At 53.4% G+C, this 18,336-nt stretch overlaps 2 protein-coding genes across 2 annotated transcripts in view; one reads left to right on the plus strand and one right to left on the minus strand.

Moving 5' to 3' along the window:
- Nucleotides 1–12,376, plus strand: part of ASH1L (ASH1 like histone lysine methyltransferase) — a 57,160-nt gene extending 44,784 nt beyond the window's left edge. Inside the window, exons 21-28 of the mRNA XM_017727840.1 lie at nucleotides 260–346; nucleotides 574–664; nucleotides 5,264–5,402; nucleotides 5,884–6,056; nucleotides 7,308–7,474; nucleotides 8,370–8,410; nucleotides 9,052–9,353; nucleotides 10,178–12,376. Of these exons, the coding sequence (XP_017583329.1) occupies nucleotides 260–346; nucleotides 574–664; nucleotides 5,264–5,402; nucleotides 5,884–6,056; nucleotides 7,308–7,474; nucleotides 8,370–8,410; nucleotides 9,052–9,353; nucleotides 10,178–10,269 (1,092 nt within the window). The 3' untranslated portion in view covers nucleotides 10,270–12,376. The remainder of the gene's footprint in view (nucleotides 1–259; nucleotides 347–573; nucleotides 665–5,263; nucleotides 5,403–5,883; nucleotides 6,057–7,307; nucleotides 7,475–8,369; nucleotides 8,411–9,051; nucleotides 9,354–10,177) is intronic.
- A 2,091-nt stretch (nucleotides 12,377–14,467) lies between these two features.
- Nucleotides 14,468–18,336, minus strand: part of RUSC1 (RUN and SH3 domain containing 1) — a 6,226-nt gene continuing 2,357 nt past the window's right edge. Inside the window, exons 2-8 of the mRNA XM_017727841.1 lie at nucleotides 18,188–18,279; nucleotides 17,873–18,047; nucleotides 17,664–17,769; nucleotides 17,530–17,576; nucleotides 16,243–17,278; nucleotides 15,801–15,929; nucleotides 14,468–15,145 (exon numbers count right to left, since the gene is read on the minus strand). Coding sequence (XP_017583330.1) covers nucleotides 14,977–15,145; nucleotides 15,801–15,929; nucleotides 16,243–17,278; nucleotides 17,530–17,576; nucleotides 17,664–17,769; nucleotides 17,873–18,047; nucleotides 18,188–18,279 — 1,754 coding nt within the window. The 3' untranslated portion in view covers nucleotides 14,468–14,976. The remainder of the gene's footprint in view (nucleotides 15,146–15,800; nucleotides 15,930–16,242; nucleotides 17,279–17,529; nucleotides 17,577–17,663; nucleotides 17,770–17,872; nucleotides 18,048–18,187; nucleotides 18,280–18,336) is intronic.

Consider the following 18,336-nt stretch of genomic DNA (forward strand, 5'->3'; position numbering starts at 1 on the left):
ATTGAGCAGAGGAGCTGAAACTGCCCCAGCTCCTGCCCTTGGGAGAGGGAAATTAATTTTAAAATGTTGGGCTTTTACATTTATTGCTACATGGAGATTTTGTCTGTCTGCTGCCGTGGTGTGAAATAGTTCATAGAAAATCTTGAATTTCCTATGTGAAGTTTATTTTCTTGCTTTCCTTAATACTTTTTGAGAAAATGCAGATTGCAGCTGTAATCTGTCCCAGGACTTTCTGACTGGGCTGTACCTGTTTTTCCAGGTCTGGCAGCACTGTGACTGCATGGGTGTGAATTCGGATGTTGAGCACTACCTGTGTGAGCAGTGTGAACCTCGAGCTGTGAACAGGGTAAAACAAGACTCTCCTTCCTTATTTAAACTAAAGCAGCTCTTTAGGGGTTTTTTTTTGTATTTTCATTTAGAATTTATATCTTTTGGGGTTGATGAAGCTTCCTTGACTTAGGTTCAGTTCCGTGAGGGGTCACTTTTTCTCTGCATATTTCCAAAAAGGTGTCAGCCCAATTTTGGACTGATTATGGTGGGCAGCTCAGGATTCCCTTTCTTTTTTCCCTGCAGGAGGTTCCCATGATCCCTCGCCCCCACTATGCCCAGCCTGGCTGTGTTTATTACATCTGCCTGCTGAGGGACGACCTGCTGCTCCGCCAAGGTATGTGCTGGCTCTGGGGCCTGCTGGGGTTTCCATCAGATGTGCAGGGATCTCTGGCATTACCCTGTCAAAAATACTCTCATTTTTCACAAGTGGAAGCTGCTCTCTCCGTGATGCTGGGAGTGATAGACAGTAGGAGTTCTCACAGGCTCTTGATGAAGAAATGTTAATTAGCACAGCCAGGGCTGTCGTGGCCAGGGGAGGATGATGCTGAGGCAGCTACTGGTAGTTAGCATTTAGAAGTGAAGGCCAAGAAGGCTGTTAGACCTCCAGTATTTTAGTGCAGAATGGTCATTAAAACATCCAGCTCATTGCTTATGTGTTCCCCGAAGCTTATCTCTCCGGACTGTGCTCTGAATTCCTGAATCTGTCCAAGGCAGCTGCCACAGCCACACAATTCAGCTCACTGATAAAAAATACTGGTTTTCTTATTTCATCCTACAGATACACACAAGGTTAGAAAGAACCCTTTATCATTATTAGGAAACTGCTCTTTAATGAGTGAAAACAGTTGATAAGTTTGCTAGATGGGTAGAGGATGGCCTTCGGGAAAGTGGGGAATTAAAAAAAGGTCAAAGAACAGCATATTTTTTATCCCATCTGCAAGATTCTGGAATTGGCATTCAGTTCTCCTTGTTGGTTGTTGCTCTGCATTGTCTGTCCTGTCCAGAGTTCAGCCTTTGGGGTTCTCATGTCTTTTTTTGCTTTTTGTGAGAGAAACTCACTTCAAGGGCTGTACCAGACCTTGCTTTTACATTCTCTGTTGAAATGGATGAAGTTTTATCTGGGGCTTGTGGCATCTTCCAGGTATTCAGAGCATTAAGATCATTTTTGTCACAGTGTGTTAGATTTTACTTGTGTGCCTCTGATCTGATCTTGGTGACCTGAATTAGAGAAATGCCCTTTAAAGAGAGAAATGTCCCTCTGTGGCTGAGCTCCGTGTGCCACCAGCAGGGGACAGAGGAGACCAAACTGCCGCAGTTGGGCACCACATGGCTCTGCAGGCACAGGGAGCAGATGAAGGAAGTACCACCAGAAGGTGCTGGAACAGAACACGCAGCTCCAGCAGGGAAAGGGGAAATCCTTGGGCTTCTTGCTGGTCTTGAGTTCTCCACCCAAACTCCTCAGGCACAACCTTTACTGTGCTGTGGGTGTATCAGGCAGCTTGGACAGTGGGAGAAGCAGCTTTTTACTCCCTCTGGTGTCTGAAAGGACTTGTAATTCCACATGCTGAGGCAAAAGCATGGCTTTCAGCCTGGGTGTGGATTTACATTTTCCTGGGAGTTGTGTTTTGGAAAGAGGCTGATGTTGCCACAAAGTGTCTGCCCAGGGGAAGCTGCACCCTGAACACCAGTTCCTAGCTTGAGAGCTGATGTTTTGGAGGAGCAAGACTGAAAATCAGCTGTGTGAGTGGTCACACTCTGCTGTGATCAAATCCCTCTCATTCAGAAGGATCTCAGGGAAGGTCCTTCAGTCGGTGCCTGGAGAACTTGTTTCTTAATTTCTTGGCAATTCTGCTGGAAGTTGTTGAGTGTTACGTCTCAGACAAGTTTCCTCTGCAAAAATTCCCTGATGCCTAAACCCAGGAGATGATGCAAATAAAACAGATCTGATCCATCACATCCCTTGGAATGGACATGGAGTTCTACCTTGGATAGGAATCCATAAACAGGAGTCAGAATGGATCCTGGAAAACCCACATAGCCAGAAATTGTAACACATCATCATCTCTGGTGCACCAGCAACAGCTGCTGTGGTTTTTCCTTGGAAACTTCCTTTTTGGGGCAGAGGGGCATCTGGAACATCTGCAGAAACTGGACCTGAAATCAAGTTTCCTGATCTTTAGAGCAAGGGAGCATCTGTCTACATCTCTTTCTGAATGCTCCTCTTGCAGTCAGGCACAATAATGCTGGGGTTGCTTTCTTCTCATGGGAGAGATGGGGAAGAAGAGTTGAAAAAAGCTCGTTTAAAATGAGGTGGTTTAAAATGGAATGGTTTTATTTTCATTTTGCTTGGGGCCAGCAGCTCCTCTCAGCACGTTCCTTGTTTTCTAAGAGTCTTTTAAAGAACGCACCTCCCCAATTTCTTTAAAAGTTACCCTTAAAGTTGCAAAGGGAAGCTGTTGTTATCCCAGCTTTTGTTCAGGTGGGAAGAAGACCCCAAGCTGTGTGGTGTGGTCAGAATGCTGGAGGGAAGGGATGGATCCAGAGGGACCTGGACAGGTGGGACCATGTGAACCTCATGGATGTCAGCAAAGCCAAGTGCGATGTCCTGCACCTGGGTCAGGGCAATCCCAGGCTCAGCTGCATGTTGGGTGGGGAAATGGCTGAGAGCAGCCCTGGGAGAAGGGCTTGGGGTGATGGATGACCAAAAACTCCCAACGTGTTCACAGCCCAGAAACCACCTGTGTCCTGGGCTGCATCCAAAGGAATGTGGGCAGCAGGTCAAGGAAAGGGATTCTCCCTCTCTGCTCTGCTCTCCTGAGACTCCAGCTGGAGTGCTGTGTCCAGTTCCAGGGCCCCAGTGGGAGATGGACATGGAACTGTTGGAGCAAGTCCAGAGGAAGCCACAAGGTTGCTCAGGGGACTGGAGCACCTTCCCTGTGGAGAAAGGCTGGGAATGTTCAGCCTGGAGAAGAGAAGGTTGGTGCGCAACCTCAGAGCCCCTTGCAGGATCTGAAGGGGCTCCAGGGAAGCTGGAGAGGGACTGTTCATCAGGAACTGGAGAGACAGGACAAGGGGGAGTGGCTTCAGACTGACAGAGGGGAAATTTAAGTTGGATGTATGGGAGAAATTTCTGCGTATGAGGAGTCCTTAGGAGCATTTTTTAAACTTAGACAAGATGGATAAATGAGATTATACTAATGAAAATTGAATTACTTGTGCTTCACTTTAATCCTGAATCTGGTTATAGCGAAACTGGGGTGTTGGTGACCCTGGGGCCATGTTGTCCTCAGTGTTTCCCTGGCATTTCTTTCCCAAGCTGTGAAGTTTCACAGTTTTTGTAATTAATAACAGCAGTATCCATGGAGGGCAAACAGCCTTAACTACACATATGGAAAAACAGGGGGAAAAAATATGGGAAAAAACCCCAGGAGTCATTGCAATTTAATGGGAACATGAGAAAAAATGTTTTACATGAGTCAAAAAGGCAAAGGGAGTATCAGAGATTGTTATGCACAAAATAGCAGAGTGATTGTGCCTCCCTGTAACCTCCTGGGGTGTCTGTCCCCTGCCTGCCCTGTGCTGCTCTGACATCCCATTGCCCAGAGGATCTCACTACCCATAAAAACAAGGCTAACAAGGATAATCCGATCTGAATCATCTTTTCTGTGGCCAGAGTCTGCCCAGGTGATTTGGAGGGTGATTGATGAAGGTCTGTGAAATGCAGCACGGGAAGGCACAACAGTGCAGAAGTTGGGGAACAAACAGAAATGAGCTGGCAACAGTTCAGCTCTGGGAAGATTTTTTTACGAAAGCATAACCAGACTGTGGCTTGCAACAAGCATTGCCACAGGAGGGTGGAGAGGTCAGAGTATGAATGGTTCCAGAAAAGATTAGACAAATTCTTGGAGGAAGGATTAATCCCCAAAGGTCCAGCTGTAGCCTTTGGCTCTGAAAGTCCATAAACAACAGAAAGGCAGCTGGGCAGGGACAGCACAGGGAGGCTTTTCCTTGGCTCGCCTGCTCCTGTGCTTTCTCCTCCTGAGCAGCTGCTGCTGCCCGTTTCTCCAGCCAGAACATTCTGCTGTGTGACCTCTGGTCCTACCCAGGGGAGGTTTTATGGCTTGGGACCTCCCAGGTTTTGGTCATTTTTAGGTAAATAACAGAAGAGGTGGAATCTCTTCCCAGGCCTGGAAGTGCTTAAGGCCAGGTGGGATGGAGCTCTGAGCAACTTGGTCTAGTGGAAGATATCTCTGCCCATGGCAGGGGTTGGGTCTGGATGGTCTTTAAGATCCTTTCCAACCCAGGTCATTCTGGGATTCTGTGATTTCACAGGTCAGAGCAGAGAAATTAAGGAGTAAATTCACTCATGGGACAAAATTAATGCATTTAAGTTTAGGGGTTGCCCTTGGGAAATACTATTTGATTGCCAGCAGTGCCAGTTTGTTCAGCCCTTTCTGCATTCTCTTTACCTTTCCTGAGCTCTGTATCTCATTGGAATTCTGCTGGAATAACCAAAGGATTGGGGCTTCTCAGGCCAGGATTTATTTTCATAATAGTAATCTTCTCTCTGAGTATCTTCTCTCTGAAAGATTTCTTCTTTACACATTGCAGCCATCACTAACTCCTACACCTTTTCTTAATCACGACTGACTTTGTTACATATCCTGTGGTCTGTCATGATTATGGTTCCTTACAGGTTGGTGTTTTCAGGCTGGAGATGGAAAGTTATGGATTGTTTTTCTGTCAAGCTGCTGTGAAAAACATCTGAGTGTCCTTTGTTCCCTTGGCGGGTTCTGCAGTGGGTTTGTGTCGTTCCTTACACTCCAGCATTAGGTGCCTCTGTTGTGTTTGTTCTAATGATTATTTACCCTGGTTCTGTGTGCTGGGCTCAGGCCAGGCTCTTCACAGGTGTGTCTTTTGTGCCCCTGGCCAGGTGACTGTGTCTACCTGATGAGAGACAGCCGCAGGACCCCCGACGGGCACCCGGTGCGGCAGTCGTACCGGCTGCTGTCCCACATCAACAGGGACAAGCTCGACATCTTCCGCATCGAGAAACTCTGGAAAAACGAGAAGTATGTGCAGGACATCCTTGGGGTTTGAGACATCCCATGGGCCTACCACAGGGATTTCATGGAAGTCTTATCTTAAGAAGGCAGGAATGAGCACGGTCCAGGTGCAGAGGTTGGGGAATTCCCAACTGGAGCTGTGCTCCACAACTGCACAGTGGAAACACGTGAGGTTGGAGGTTTAAGCAAAGAATCAGAGATGGAAACTGATGGGATTTCCCCAGTGTTGGAACAGACCGTGGGTACACAGTGACAGCTGTGAGGGGGTCAGTGCTGTGCCCTGGCCGGTCACAGTCTGCTGTGCCCATGGAAACCACGCTGGGAGTGTTTGCCCTCACTGCAGGCGGGCAGTGGAATATGGAACACTTGTGTGACTCTGCTGTTCATCACAGCCAAGTGCAAGAGAGGGAACTCAAAACGAAGCAGGGGGCATGAAGTGAGTTGTGTCACGATCTGATTTGTGTTTCTGTCCCCTTTGCACCCTCAGAGAGGAGCGCTTCGCCTTTGGCCACCACTATTTCCGTCCGCACGAAACGCATCATTCCCCGTCTCGGAAGTTCTACCACAACGAGCTGTTCCGGGTGCCCCTGTACGAAATCATCCCCTTGGAGGCCGTGGTGGGGACGTGCTGTGTGCTTGACCTGTACACCTACTGCAAAGGTGAGAATTGAACACATTCCTGAGCACGTGGGCAGTGGGCTGCGGGTTTAACCCCTGCTGAAAGCTCAGCACCACCGAGCCACTCACTCCCCATGGGACAGGGAGGGAGCTGGAACAAGGTAAAACCCAGGGGTTGGGATTAAAACAGTTTCATGGTTGAAATAAATTAAAATATTAGAATTGTAATAATAATGATAGCAGTAGTAGTAATGGAAAGGGAGGTTACAGAAAGAGACAAAGGTGTCCGGTATCTGAAGGGGCTACAAGGAAGGTGGAGAGGGGCTCTTAATCATGAACTGAAGTGACAGGACAAGATGGCTTTAACCTGAAAAAGAGGAAATATAGGTTGGATACACAGAGGAAATTGTTCCCTGTGAGGGTGGGGAGGCCCTGGCACAGGGTGCCCAGAGAAGCTGTGGCTGCCCCTGGATTCCTGGAAGTGCCCAAGGCCAGGCTGGACAGGGCTTGGAGCAGCCTGGGATCATGGAAGGTGTCCCTGCCCATGGCAGGGGGTGGCATGAAATGAGATGAGCTTTAGGGTCCCTTCCAGCCCAAACCACTCCATGATCCTGTGAATAAACCCCAGGAAGCACCAGTGATGCCCAGTGCAGTCACTGCCCACCCCATGCCCAGCCTGTACCCAATCGGGGGATCCCGGCCACCCCGCCCTGGGCCGGACACTCCGTGGTGTGGAATATCCTGTGGCCAGCTGGGGTCAGCTGTCCTGGCCCTGCTGGCAGAGCTGGGGACACTGAGGAGTCCTGGGCTGAGGGTGAGCACTGCTGGACACCAACCAACCATTGGGGTGTGACCAACATCATCCTCACCCTGAACCCAGGCACAGCTGAGCCAGGTACTGGGACAAATTCCCTCTGTTCTGGAACCAAGGACATGCCCTGAAGCAGTTCCTGCTGTCCAAAGGCCGTGGGGGATGTTTGCATGTTTCAGAGCTGACTACATGCCATGGCTCTGCCCTGGGACAGGGATTCCTGTTTGAAGAGGGACAGCACGGGGCAGGGAAGAGAAAGTTATGTCAGTTGATAATTGTTTCTGTGAAAGTTTGGGAACTGTTTGATCAGAGTGTGCAGGTTCTCCCCTCAGAGTGACCCAGCAGTGTCACTGCTGGGGTTCTGAACGAGGGAGCAAACAGGGACACTGTGACAGCCCCTGCCTCGCTCACACTGTGATAAACCACGTGTTTCCCCCTCAGTCCATGACTGTTTTTTCCTGTGTGCCTTGTTTTGATCTCAGGGAGGCCGAAGGGTGTGAAGGAGCAGGATGTTTACATCTGTGATTACCGCCTGGATAAATCAGCTCACCTCTTCTACAAGATCCACCGGAACCGCTACCCCGTGTGCACCAAGCCCTACGCCTTCGACCACTTCCCCAAGAAACTCACGCCCAAGAGGGATTTCTCAGTAAGTGGGATTGTTCTCACCTTCCTTCCCTGTTTTTAGGAGACTGGGTGGAGTTTTGGAAAGCCCCTGACTGTTGATGGATGAAGCTTGGTCAGCCAGAGGGAGCTGATCCTTTAGGTGGGGGTTGGGCTCTGCTCCCAGGGAACAGGGACAGGAGGAGAGGGAACGGCCTCAGGCTGGGCCAGGGGAGGCTCAGGGTGGACATCAGCAGGAGGGTGCTCAGGCCTTGGCAGGAGCTGCCCAGGCGGGTTTGGAGGTCCCATCCCTGGAGGTGTGCAAGGAAGGGCTGGAGGTGGCACTCAGAGCTCTGGGCTGGGCACAGGGTGGGCATTGGGCACAGGGTGGACTCGATGGTCTGGGAGGACTTTTCCAACCTAAATCATTCCATGATTCTGTGAGTATGCACAGCTGGGGGGAAAGCTGGCTTGAAAGCAAGCTTGGAAAGTAAAAATGGGTGTAAGAGAAGCTGCAGTTCAGAGGCAAGGAGGTGCTGAAGGGATGGTGGTGGTGAGCTCAGAGCAGGTCGCAGAGCAGCACAGAGGTGGCAGATGTGCAAACCTTCTGCAAGCAGCAAGCTCTGTTCTTCCTGGAGCAGAGGTTTTTGTAGTGGCTTTGAAGAAGGTTCCAGACTCGTGCTGTGCAGAGAGCAAAGATGATTTTTATCCTGGTGGTCTGTGGCTTAAAATTTATTTAGAAGATGTGAAGAATCAGACAAGTCTGGCTCTAATTTACCTTATTACCTGGTTGTGCCTCCTCCTGTGAGGTCTGATGGGTGAGGTACACCAGCATTTCCAGAGTGTCCTGCATTGGTACTTCCAGGGTATTTGACTGGCCAGCACTTCCTTCCACTGTGAATTTGATTTGGTATTAACCATAATCTTCATTGTTATTGCAGCCTCATTATGTGCCAGACAACTACAAAAGAAACGGAGGCAGGTGAGTCTCCCCCCCCAGATTGTTGAGAGGAGATGAAATAATTCTGTTTGTTTGTTGTGCCCACTCTCCTCCTGCCCCTTTCCCTTGGGTGCCATGGGAATAAGAAGTTTAAATTATTTAAAGCTCTCTAAACTTTCAGAGAGATAAAAGGGAACAAGTGAGAAGGGATAGGCAGCCTTAATAATGCACATCAGGAAAAGAAAGGAGCCATTTGAAAGTCAGGAAAAAGCAGCTGAGTGAGGAGATGCCCAAAACAGGAGCCTCCAATCTTGTCAGATGCAGGAACCCAGGTCCTGGACCCACTGCCTGTGTCTGTGGGGCAGTCAGAGCCCAGGTCTGGTAGAAGAACATCCATCACGGGCTGTGACTATTGCAGAAAAGCCCCACTGAGGGCTGGGCCAAACTGCTTTTGGAGATAAAATCGTTTGCAACTGAAAATAAAAAGCCGTTTGGTTTTCAAAGCCGTGTTTGTTGCGGTGCAGATGAAGTTACAGCACTTGGAGGGTGTGAGTGCAGGGATTGAGGGAGGAAACTGAGCTCCAGAGGGGCCCTGCCCATGGATGAGTCCTGGACTCACTGGGAATTGTCCTTTCAGGTGAGTGGCTGACAAACTGCTGCTTAAACCCCTCTTCTCCTGCCAGGTCATCCTGGAAATCCGATCGCTCAAAACCACAGATCAAAGACTTAAACCAAGAGGAAGATTCCCTGCCCCTCATGGAGGAGGTGCTGGGGGCCCCAGAGCAGGCTCCGGGGGAGCTGCCCAGCCCCGAGGAGCCCGACAAGGAGCCCGTGGCCAGCGAGAGCTGCGAGAGCGAGAAAAAGGGGGACGAGAACCCCTCGGACACGAGGCCGCTCTGCAGCCCCGAGGAGCGGCGGCACCTCCAGAGGGAGAGGCTGAACCAGATCCTGCTCAACCTCCTCGAGAAAATCCCAGGGAAAAACGGTGAGATTTCAGGCTCTGGTTACACAGCCCCAGGTCTCCTGCAGGTCTGGGGTCACTTTGCTGAGCTGTGTTGATAAAACGAATGTTTTTGTCTGAAATTGCTGCTAGACGCATTAGGAAAGTCAGTTTTCCTTGGAGCCATGTTTTCCTTTGCAACCGAAATCTATTAAATCCAAGTGAAATTTCTTACAACTTTGACACCGTGTTTTGTATAGTATTTTTAATAACCACAGAAACTTTCTGTGGATTAATTCCCCCCAATCATTCCCTGTCTGCAACTGAGAAACTGAACAGACAGGCCAGGAAAGACTGAAGAAAATTTGGAAAGTCTCTTTTGACCTTTCATGAGCTTTCCTTGGGTTCTGAGTACCTGCTGTAGGTGTTGTCTGAGCTGTGGGATAAGGGGGCAGGGGCTCCACTGGTGAAGTGTGTCCCTGCTTTTAATTTAAAGCCCAGGATGAGCCCTGTCCCATCTCTTCCAAATTCTGGCAATGCCAGACAGTCACGGACTGATGGAAAATTTGGGTTGGGAGGATCTTTGGAGGTTGTCTGCTCCAGCCATGGCTCAGGGCTTGGGTCACTCAGCACCTTGTCCAGGGACGTTTTGGATATCACCGTGGAGGGAAACATCCTTGAAAGAAGCAGGAATAAGGAAATAGGAACTTTGTGTTCAAGGAACGACGGGCCGTGGCACTCAGTGCTCTGCTCTGGGTGCCCAGGTGGGGATCGATCACGGGTTGGACTCGATGATCCTGGAGGTCTTTTCCAGCCCCAGTGATTCTGTAATGACTGAAATCCCCTTTTGCACCTGTGCTCTGTTGCAGCCATCGATGTCACCTACCTGCTGGAGGAGGGGTCGGGACGGAAGCTGCGGCGCCGCACTCTGACCATCCCCGAGAGCAGCTTCAGGAAGTGACACGGGAGGGGCAGGGGAGCTCTGGGGTCTGTCACTGGGGCTGGGGGGCAGAGCCCAGCCCCTGGGGGCCAGAGCCCAGCCCGGGGAAGGAGGGGCAGCAGCAAACTGACAACAAAACTACAAAACAGTAGCACCTGGGGGGCCGGGCCGGCGCGGCGCCCACCCTGCTCTGCAGTGCTCTTGGTGTGTGTGTTGGTGGGCGTGCCTTGTATTGATGTTAGGTACTGAGGAAACCTCGTGGTTATTGTCCAGGATGGTCAAATTTAATTTATTTTTGCTTGATATTCCCACTCAGAGGAAAAAAAAAAAAAAAAAAAAAAAAAAAAAGGGGAGGGCAGAGGAAAAGGACTGAGTTACTCTGAGGAGGATGTTCCCTGTGATAACCTGGGATTGTACCAGCTGCTGTCGGCACCGCCGTGGCCCACGCCAGGGAAGGGAATCCAGAGGGGAGAGGAAAGGCCCAGTGGCTTAAAAGGAAAGGCTGCCCTAAAGCTGTGGCCTCTGATTTGCACAAGTTCCAAGAAGAGAGAAACGTCCCCGGACGAGCGCCAGGTTCGCCGTGGGATGGCCCGTGCACGTGTCCCTGTGGTCTGTGCCAAGGAGAAGCTTCCAGAGGCCCTTGGAGCGGGGCAGGAGCGCTGGGATGAGGCACTTGCTGTGCGGGGGGAGGGGGTGGGGTGTGAGTTTTTTCACTTTTTTTCTGCAGAGAAATTTTATAAAAGCAAAGTCAGCTCCTGACGCCACCATTGCTGTTGGTTTTTTTGATAAGCTGTGGTTCTCGTGTGTCTCGTGTGTTGTGCAAATAAAAATCTGTTAAAAGAAAAAAGAAAAAAAAACAACAACAAAAGAAAAACCACCCAAAAAAAAAACAACAACAACAACAAAAACCCCAAGGACCCTTTCACTCCGTGCCCGTCAGGCAGTATCCGAGCGAGTGTTTGTCGTGAGCTGTAGAATTTATCAACTGCTAACACTACCCTCGTGTGCTGGTGGACAGCTGAACGTCCGGGCAGCGGGTCCCGCTGGCCCCTCCCACATCGCGATTGTCCCGACAGCCCGGAGCCCCCGGGACGGGGCCGGGGCTGGGGCCGGGCGGCCCCCGCTGCCCCTGGACGGTGGCTTTGCTTTCCTGTCTCAGACGTACACATGCATATCCAGTCCTGTTTTAGGTGTTCTTATAAGAAATCCAGTTTTTAATGTGCCAAGTTGTATATATCTGCTGCGTGGATGTAAAGCAATACCGTAGTTACATGTTCCTTTTTATGGACCAAGCTCGTCCTAATGTACATTCTTGTTATTATTATAATTATTTTACTCTTAGTGGAACATGACTCATTCCATTAACTTTTTCTGTGTTGATTTAAAAAGAGAAAACAAAACAAAAAAAAAAAACAAAACAAAAAAAGAAAGGAAAAAAACCCTTTGAGAAAAAAAAATATTTTATTAAAAAAAAAAAGAAATAAGAAAATAGTTTGGAATATTTTCTTACTGTAGAGAAGCACTGTACAGTACCAGGAACCCTGAGTATAAAATACTCGTGCGTGTAGTAGGAATATCGCATGTCCAAACCCTCGAGTTGTCTCATTTAGTTTCAAACAGAAATCATTGTCTCAAATGGTGTTAAACACTAAAAAGTTTTTAAAAAAAAAAAAAATAAAGTGCGTACAGAAGCGAGACACTAGCTCTGTCATTTTATCTTTCTTTTGTTGAAAGACTAAACAAAATGTTTTTTAGACAATCAAATGTTAGGTAAGTGCAAAGAATTGTTTTTTCTTACTGGTGTAGAAATTAATGACTTTTTTTATTTTTTGGTTATTTTATAATACTGAGCAGACCCGTGTGTCCCCAGGATCGCCGCCGGAGCCAGGAAGCACTACGTTACTGCAAATAGAGCTGAACCTTAGTCTGCATGGGTGTAGGCTGTGTGATTGCTGAAAATAAATGCTGCTAATATATTTCCTTTTTACAAAGCATATCTAAATAGATCATTGTTTTGATGTTAATCTTTGTAAATTATGTATTACCAATTTTAACATTGGATGTAATTGCATAAAAAGCCTGCATCTCAATCCTGAGAGTCTAGTATTAAATGGAAAATCTTTTCCTACGGCTGGCTCGGGGGGTTTTCTTTGCTGAGCTGGGTGGGAGTGTGGATCTGCCAGGGGGCAGGAAGAGGGATCTGGGCAAGCTGGATCCATGGGATTGGTGGGCCAAAGCCAGCGGGGTGAGGGCCAACAAGTGCTGGGTGCTGCCCTTGGGTCACAGCAGCCCCATGGAACTCTCCAGGCTTGGGGAAAAGTGGCTGAAAAGCTGGGAAAGGCCGTGGGGGTGCTGGTGACAGCAGCTGGACATGAGCCCAGGTGAGCCCAGGTGGGCAAGAGGCCAATGGCACCTGGCCTGGACCAGTCCCAGTGTGGCCACTGGGCCAGGGCAGTGACCGTCCCCTTTGCTGGCTCTGCTGAGGGACCTCAAATTCGGGGGTCAGTTTTGGGCCCTTTATGACAAGAAAGACCTGGAGGGGCTGGAGCGTGTCCAGGGAAGGGAATGGAGCTGGGAAGGGGCTGGAGAATTCCTGAGGGAGCTGGGAAAGGGGCTCAGCCCGGAGCAAAGGAGGCTCAGGGGGGACCTTGCTCAGGCCTTGGCAGGAGTTGCCCAGGGAGGTTTGGAGTGCCCATCCTTGGAGGTGTCCAAGGAAGGGCTGGAGGTGGCACTCAGAGCTCTGGGCTGGGCACAGGGTGGGCATCGGGCACAGGCTCCGGCTGCTGCGCTCCTGAGGGGCTGTCCCGGCTGCCAAGCACACCCAGCTGGGCTGGGAACACGGGAACACCCAGCTGGGCTGGGAACACGGGAACACCCAGCTGGGATGGGAACACCCAGCAGCCACACCATCAGCGGTGTTTCAGGGGATCCAGTGTGACTCCAGTGGCTCTGCTGTGGCAGATGTGACAGGAGGGCCGGGGCCGGCTCAGTCACCGCGTGGTGTCCGAGGGGCTGTGGCCACGGTTGTGTGGGAGACAAAGTGGGACAGCAACCATTAAATGCACCGATTGGGTGCCTGTTCCAGGCTATAAACCCCAGGGATATAAACCCCTGGAGTGCCTGGAGCCCTCCTGTCCTGCACAGGTGGCGGGCTGGGGACTGTCACCCCCGGGAGTGTCCCCCCAGGACAGGGCACAGCGAGACCAGGGTCCCTCAGGAACGAAACAGCTTCTCCACGGCAGCCCTTCTGTGGACCCTGATTTTTCTGTTTCCCTTTCCCAGTCTGACTCCCTCCGATCATGAAAATGCCAGGCTTGACCCCTACACTCCTTTTAAACCCAAGGCCCCAGGCCAAGGCTTGGAGGGCTGTTTATTTAAAAAAAAAAAAAAAAATGGGAGAGCCACCCGGCTTTGTCCCCTCCTGGCGTGACCCCATTTCAAAGTCCAGAAGCAGCTGCGGAATTCAATCAAACCTCCTTAAGGCGAGCCAAGTGACATTCCAATTAGGATATAACGTCACTCGTCTGGGAATACAAATTCCAGAGAGAGAAGTGAAAATGAGAACAGAGTGAAAGGAGAGCAGCTTTTCCCTGGCAGCAGAGCCCGGCCCGGGGGCTGACACAGCGGCTTTTTGCCACCGAAACGGGAAGTCAGCCGGGTGAAACGTGTCCCTTGGCCATGGGAGGCAGCAGAACCGCCCCTGGGGACAGGCTGCTGCTGCCGTGTGGCCGCTCCCCAGTACGGCCACATCTGTCTTTTACTGGGGGGCCCAGCATGAATTGTAAACTCTGGGATGAAATCACAAGCAATGACAAAAACCTTGAAAAACCTGGAGGCATTTAGCCCCTCCTGCCATCCTCCGCGCCATGAAAAGTTTAGTTGAAGTGATATAAATAACTAAACCGGTGACCTGGGGCGTTCCCAGCGCAGTGGGGCCGGTCCCCGGCAGCTCCTCCAGGGATATTCCTGGCTCTGGGAGGCTGCAGCCGCCTCTCCCACGCTGTGGAGGAGCCTGGGCACCTTCTGCTGGGGCGTGAGGCCTCCCTGCTCTCCCTGGCCGGCAGCCTGGATGCCGAGAACCAGCACAGCCCCAGCCCGCGCCGGCTGCTCCCACCGGAGCGTTTCCTCACCCCAGCCCCAGCCCGGGCCACCCGCGTCGGGCCGGGCCAGTGGCCACTCCCAGCCCTCCCAACCCCGCTGCTCCATTCACACACGCGGACACATGAGTCACAACCTTTATTTCCAGCCTTTTCCCCCGTGGAACAAGCTCATTCCTGTGGTTACAACTATTTACAGAGTGCTGGGACTGCGCATCGGTGGCGGGGGCCGGCCTGGGCCACCGGCCCCAGGGCAGAGCAGGGCACGTGGAGGTGGCGGGACACGACGGCACGGAGACGACACAGGGGACTGTGAGGGCCAGGCAGAGAAAGGAGCCGTCCCTGCCCTGGCACAGGTGCGGGCAGCAGCTGAGGAACCGAGAGCCAGAGCAGGTCCCGAAGAGGAGCCGCGGCTCCGCGGCAGCGGGGCCGGGGGACGCGGTGGCAGACGGGGACGTCATGCGAAGGAGCAGCAGTGACAGGCACAGGGCACGGTCCCCCGGCAGCTGCCAGCCCCGGAGGTGGTGAAGCTCTGGAGGTGGCAAAGCCGTGGCAGGAGACGTCCCCTCCCGGAGCTGGCACCCGCTCCGGCGGGCGAGCGCAGCTGCTTCCTCAGGTCCCTTCCGCCTCCTCACAAAATCAGGGACGTGTAACCAACAGGAACAAGGCCGGTGCTGTTTCCATGGCAGCAGCGGATCCAGTCTTCATCCACAGTGGAGAGAAGCTCCAGGATGTCCCCTTTTTGGAAGCTCAGGTGCCCGTCAGTGGTGCCCGTGTGGTCGCACAGCGCCCGAACTGCCCTGCACCACAAATGTTATCGGGGACTCGCCTCCCCGGGGACCCCGAGGACCCCCAGAGGCTCCCACAGCACTTGGGGGGAGGGAATTGGGTGGAACCAGGGACCTCCTTCTCAGGCAGAGGTGGCACCTGAGGAGGGGTCTGTGCAAGGAGCCACCTGACAGAGCTGTCCTGCCCAGCAGGCCCTGGGAGGGCGAGCAGGGCAGGAGGTGTGGGGACATCAGAGATGGCACAGAGGGTGTGGGGATATCGGGGTCAGGGCCAGCAAGGATGGGGAAGAGGGAAGCAGCCAAACACCATTTGGGGGTGGCCACATGCCCACCCAGCTCACTTGGGCAGAGCTGTTCTGACCTGCCACAGCCAGGTCAGAGCTGCCACATGCTTGCCCCAAACGAGCTGCCATGAATCTGGAAAGCACACGAGAAAATGCTAAAAATTGTCCCCAAAGCATCTGGGAAAAACAATTGCAGGTGGGCAGAGGCTCAGGTTCCCCCAAAGCCAGGCAGAAGGAGGGGATCCTCGGGGGTGCAGTCATGGCACAAGTGGGCAGCGGTGCCTTTCCCTAGGGAGACGTGTGGCACCTCCAGGCCGTGTGTGAAAGCAGCCCCGGCTTTCCCCACCAGCTCCCACCCTGACCACTCCCGTGCCCTGCCTCACCTGTGGGCCTGGGGCAGGGCGGGCGTGCTCCTGTCCGGCTGCTCCGGAGCGCGGGTCCTGTCGGCCGCCAGGCCCTTCACCACCCCGGCCAGGACACGTGGACTGGGGGACAGCCAGCGGGACGGTCTCCTGCCACAAAGCAAAGGGAGCCACAAGCTTGCCTGGGAGCTTTTCCCTCTGTTTATCTCAGACCGTTCTGGTGATCTGGGAGCAGACAGGGAGCCATCGAGCACCACTGAGCCTCCCCACGAGCTCCTGCTGCTCCACAGGACTGAACAACACGATAGCAGCAGAACTTGGGACATGCACTGATCCCAGGAGCACAGATCCTGGGCCAGGGGCAGTACAAGACCCCCGTGAGGCCACTGTGGTGAGGCTGGCACAGAAACCCTTCCTCAGTACACGCCAATTCCCCCCTCTGCCTGCCCAAGCTGGGTCTTACCTGGACCTGGCCAAGACGGTGTCAGGACTGGGGGAGAAGCTCCTGGATGAGGGGTTGGTGGCTCCAAAGAGCCGGCCCAGCCAGCTGCCCCTGTCAGGACTGGGAGGATCACCCCTCTCTGGGCCAGAAGGTGCTGCCTGGTTCCTGTTGGCAGGAGGCTCCGGGGAAGCAGCCAGGAGATTCTTTCCAGCAGTGGGATCATCCAGCTTGGTGAGTGCTCCAGTTCCAGTGGGCAAGAAGAGGTCTTCAGGGGAAGAGGTCCCTGAGGTGTCAGTGCTGCTGCTGGGCTTTGGGCCGGAGGGTTCAGGGACAGCTTTGGTCTGAAGGAGCTGCAGCTCCGTGCCTCTCGGCTCACTCGTGGAAGTTTGGGATTGCACAGCCTGGCCCGGGCTGGGATCCCCTGCAGCCGCCCGCAGCTTCGTCCACCAGACCAAGGGGAACTTCTCCTTGCTAGGAGCAGTGTAAATCCTGGAGCTCTGGCTCAGCTGGCCCCACCAGCCACTGAGGCCAGCCCCAGTGTCCCCAGTGCCCCCAGTGCCCCCAGTGCCCTCCTCAGGCCTGTGACTCTCTGGGGGGGTGCCAGATCCCAGCAAGGTGCGGCTGAGCTGGTCGCCCCAGCGCAGCACGTGCTGGAAGGTTTGGTGCAGGGCAGCACCCACTGGGGGGGTAGGGACCAGCCCACCCATGGTCATTTGGGACCGGGCCCTTGTGCTGCCCCCTGTGCCCCCCACCCTGCCCAGAGCATCGGGGGGGGTCTCATCCTCCGGGCTGTCCCTGGCAGTGCCGCTCCGGCCCTCCAGAGACACAGCCCCCCGCACCGGAACGGGGGGACGGCCGGGAGACAGCGGTGACTGCAACCGGCGGGACAAGGGCCGGACATCCACGGAGAGGTGGTGGTGTTCAAAGAGCAAGTCCAGGTGGAAAGTCAGCACCGAGAGAGGTTGGATGAGCAGCAGCAGTTCGTCAGCAAGGTGGGGAAGAGGGCCTTGGCTCAGGGCAAAGAAGGCCGTGGGTGAGTAAAGCACGGAGATCACACCTGAGGGGACAGGGACAGGTGAGGCAGGTGCAAAATGCCCTGTCCTTGCCACATCCCTGCCAAGAGCCAGCCAGGCTGTCCAAGTCAGTCAGACCACCCTCTGTGCTGAAGATGCACCATGGAAAATGATGCCCTGATCCACTACGGAAACTCCAGCCAAGCATGGATGTGCCCCAACCCCAGTGTGGGATTATGAGCCTGGCAGATGTGAGAGGGCTTGGGCAGGGAGCTCCTGGGCACTGTGTCCTTACCTGGGCTCTTCTGCAGGTGAGATATCCACAACTCCAGCTGTTTAATACTAAACAAGACAAAGGGAGCCCAAATTAGAGCCCTTGGGACAGTTCCAGCCTGCCATGGCAGCGGGGCCGGCGGGGTCAACACTCACTTCAAAAGGCCGAGGATGAAGGCGTGGAACTTCTGCCTGGTGCTGCTGAGGGGGGCCAGCCCGGCCACGTGCCAGCACAGGGAGTGCAGGGAGCGGGTGTTGGGGCCTGTGGGGTACAGAGCACAGACAGTCACTGCCCAGGGCACACACTGCCCAGCCCGGGCTGCAAGCCTCCAGGCACCTCCAGATGCCCCCAACCTCACCCTCACCTGTCTTCACGGAGGCTTCCACCACGCTCCAGGGGGAATTTTTCCTCTGGCCTGTGATAACATCCTTCTGGAACGGCTTCAGCCCGTCCTCCACCAAGGCGTAGAGCGCAGGGCAGAGGGTGTGCAGCAGCAGGTACCCCACGTCGGGGTTGAGCCTGCTGTCCCCCAGCTGGGCCTGGGAGAGGCACAAGGAGAGGGGAGGGAGGGGAAGAGCAGCACCTGACCCTGATCCCGCTGGGAGGAATGGGAGAATCCCACCCTGGGACTCCCAAACCCTCTCCTGCGCAGCCCAGCTCAGCCCAGCCCAGCCCTCACCTTCTGCACCAGGTTCCGTGCGGTGCTGAAGTGGGCGATCACCTTGTCCACGGCGGAGCTGACGGCCACCAGCAGCGCTGGGGACGGAGGGAGAGAACGAGAGAAGGGTCAGCACAGAGGGACCCACGGGCACCGAGCAGCCCCGGACA

Source organism: Corvus brachyrhynchos, unplaced genomic scaffold (genome assembly GCF_000691975.1).
Source record: "Corvus brachyrhynchos isolate BGI_N302 unplaced genomic scaffold, ASM69197v1 scaffold122, whole genome shotgun sequence".
In the NCBI taxonomy this organism is placed as follows: Eukaryota; Metazoa; Chordata; class Aves; order Passeriformes; family Corvidae; genus Corvus; species Corvus brachyrhynchos.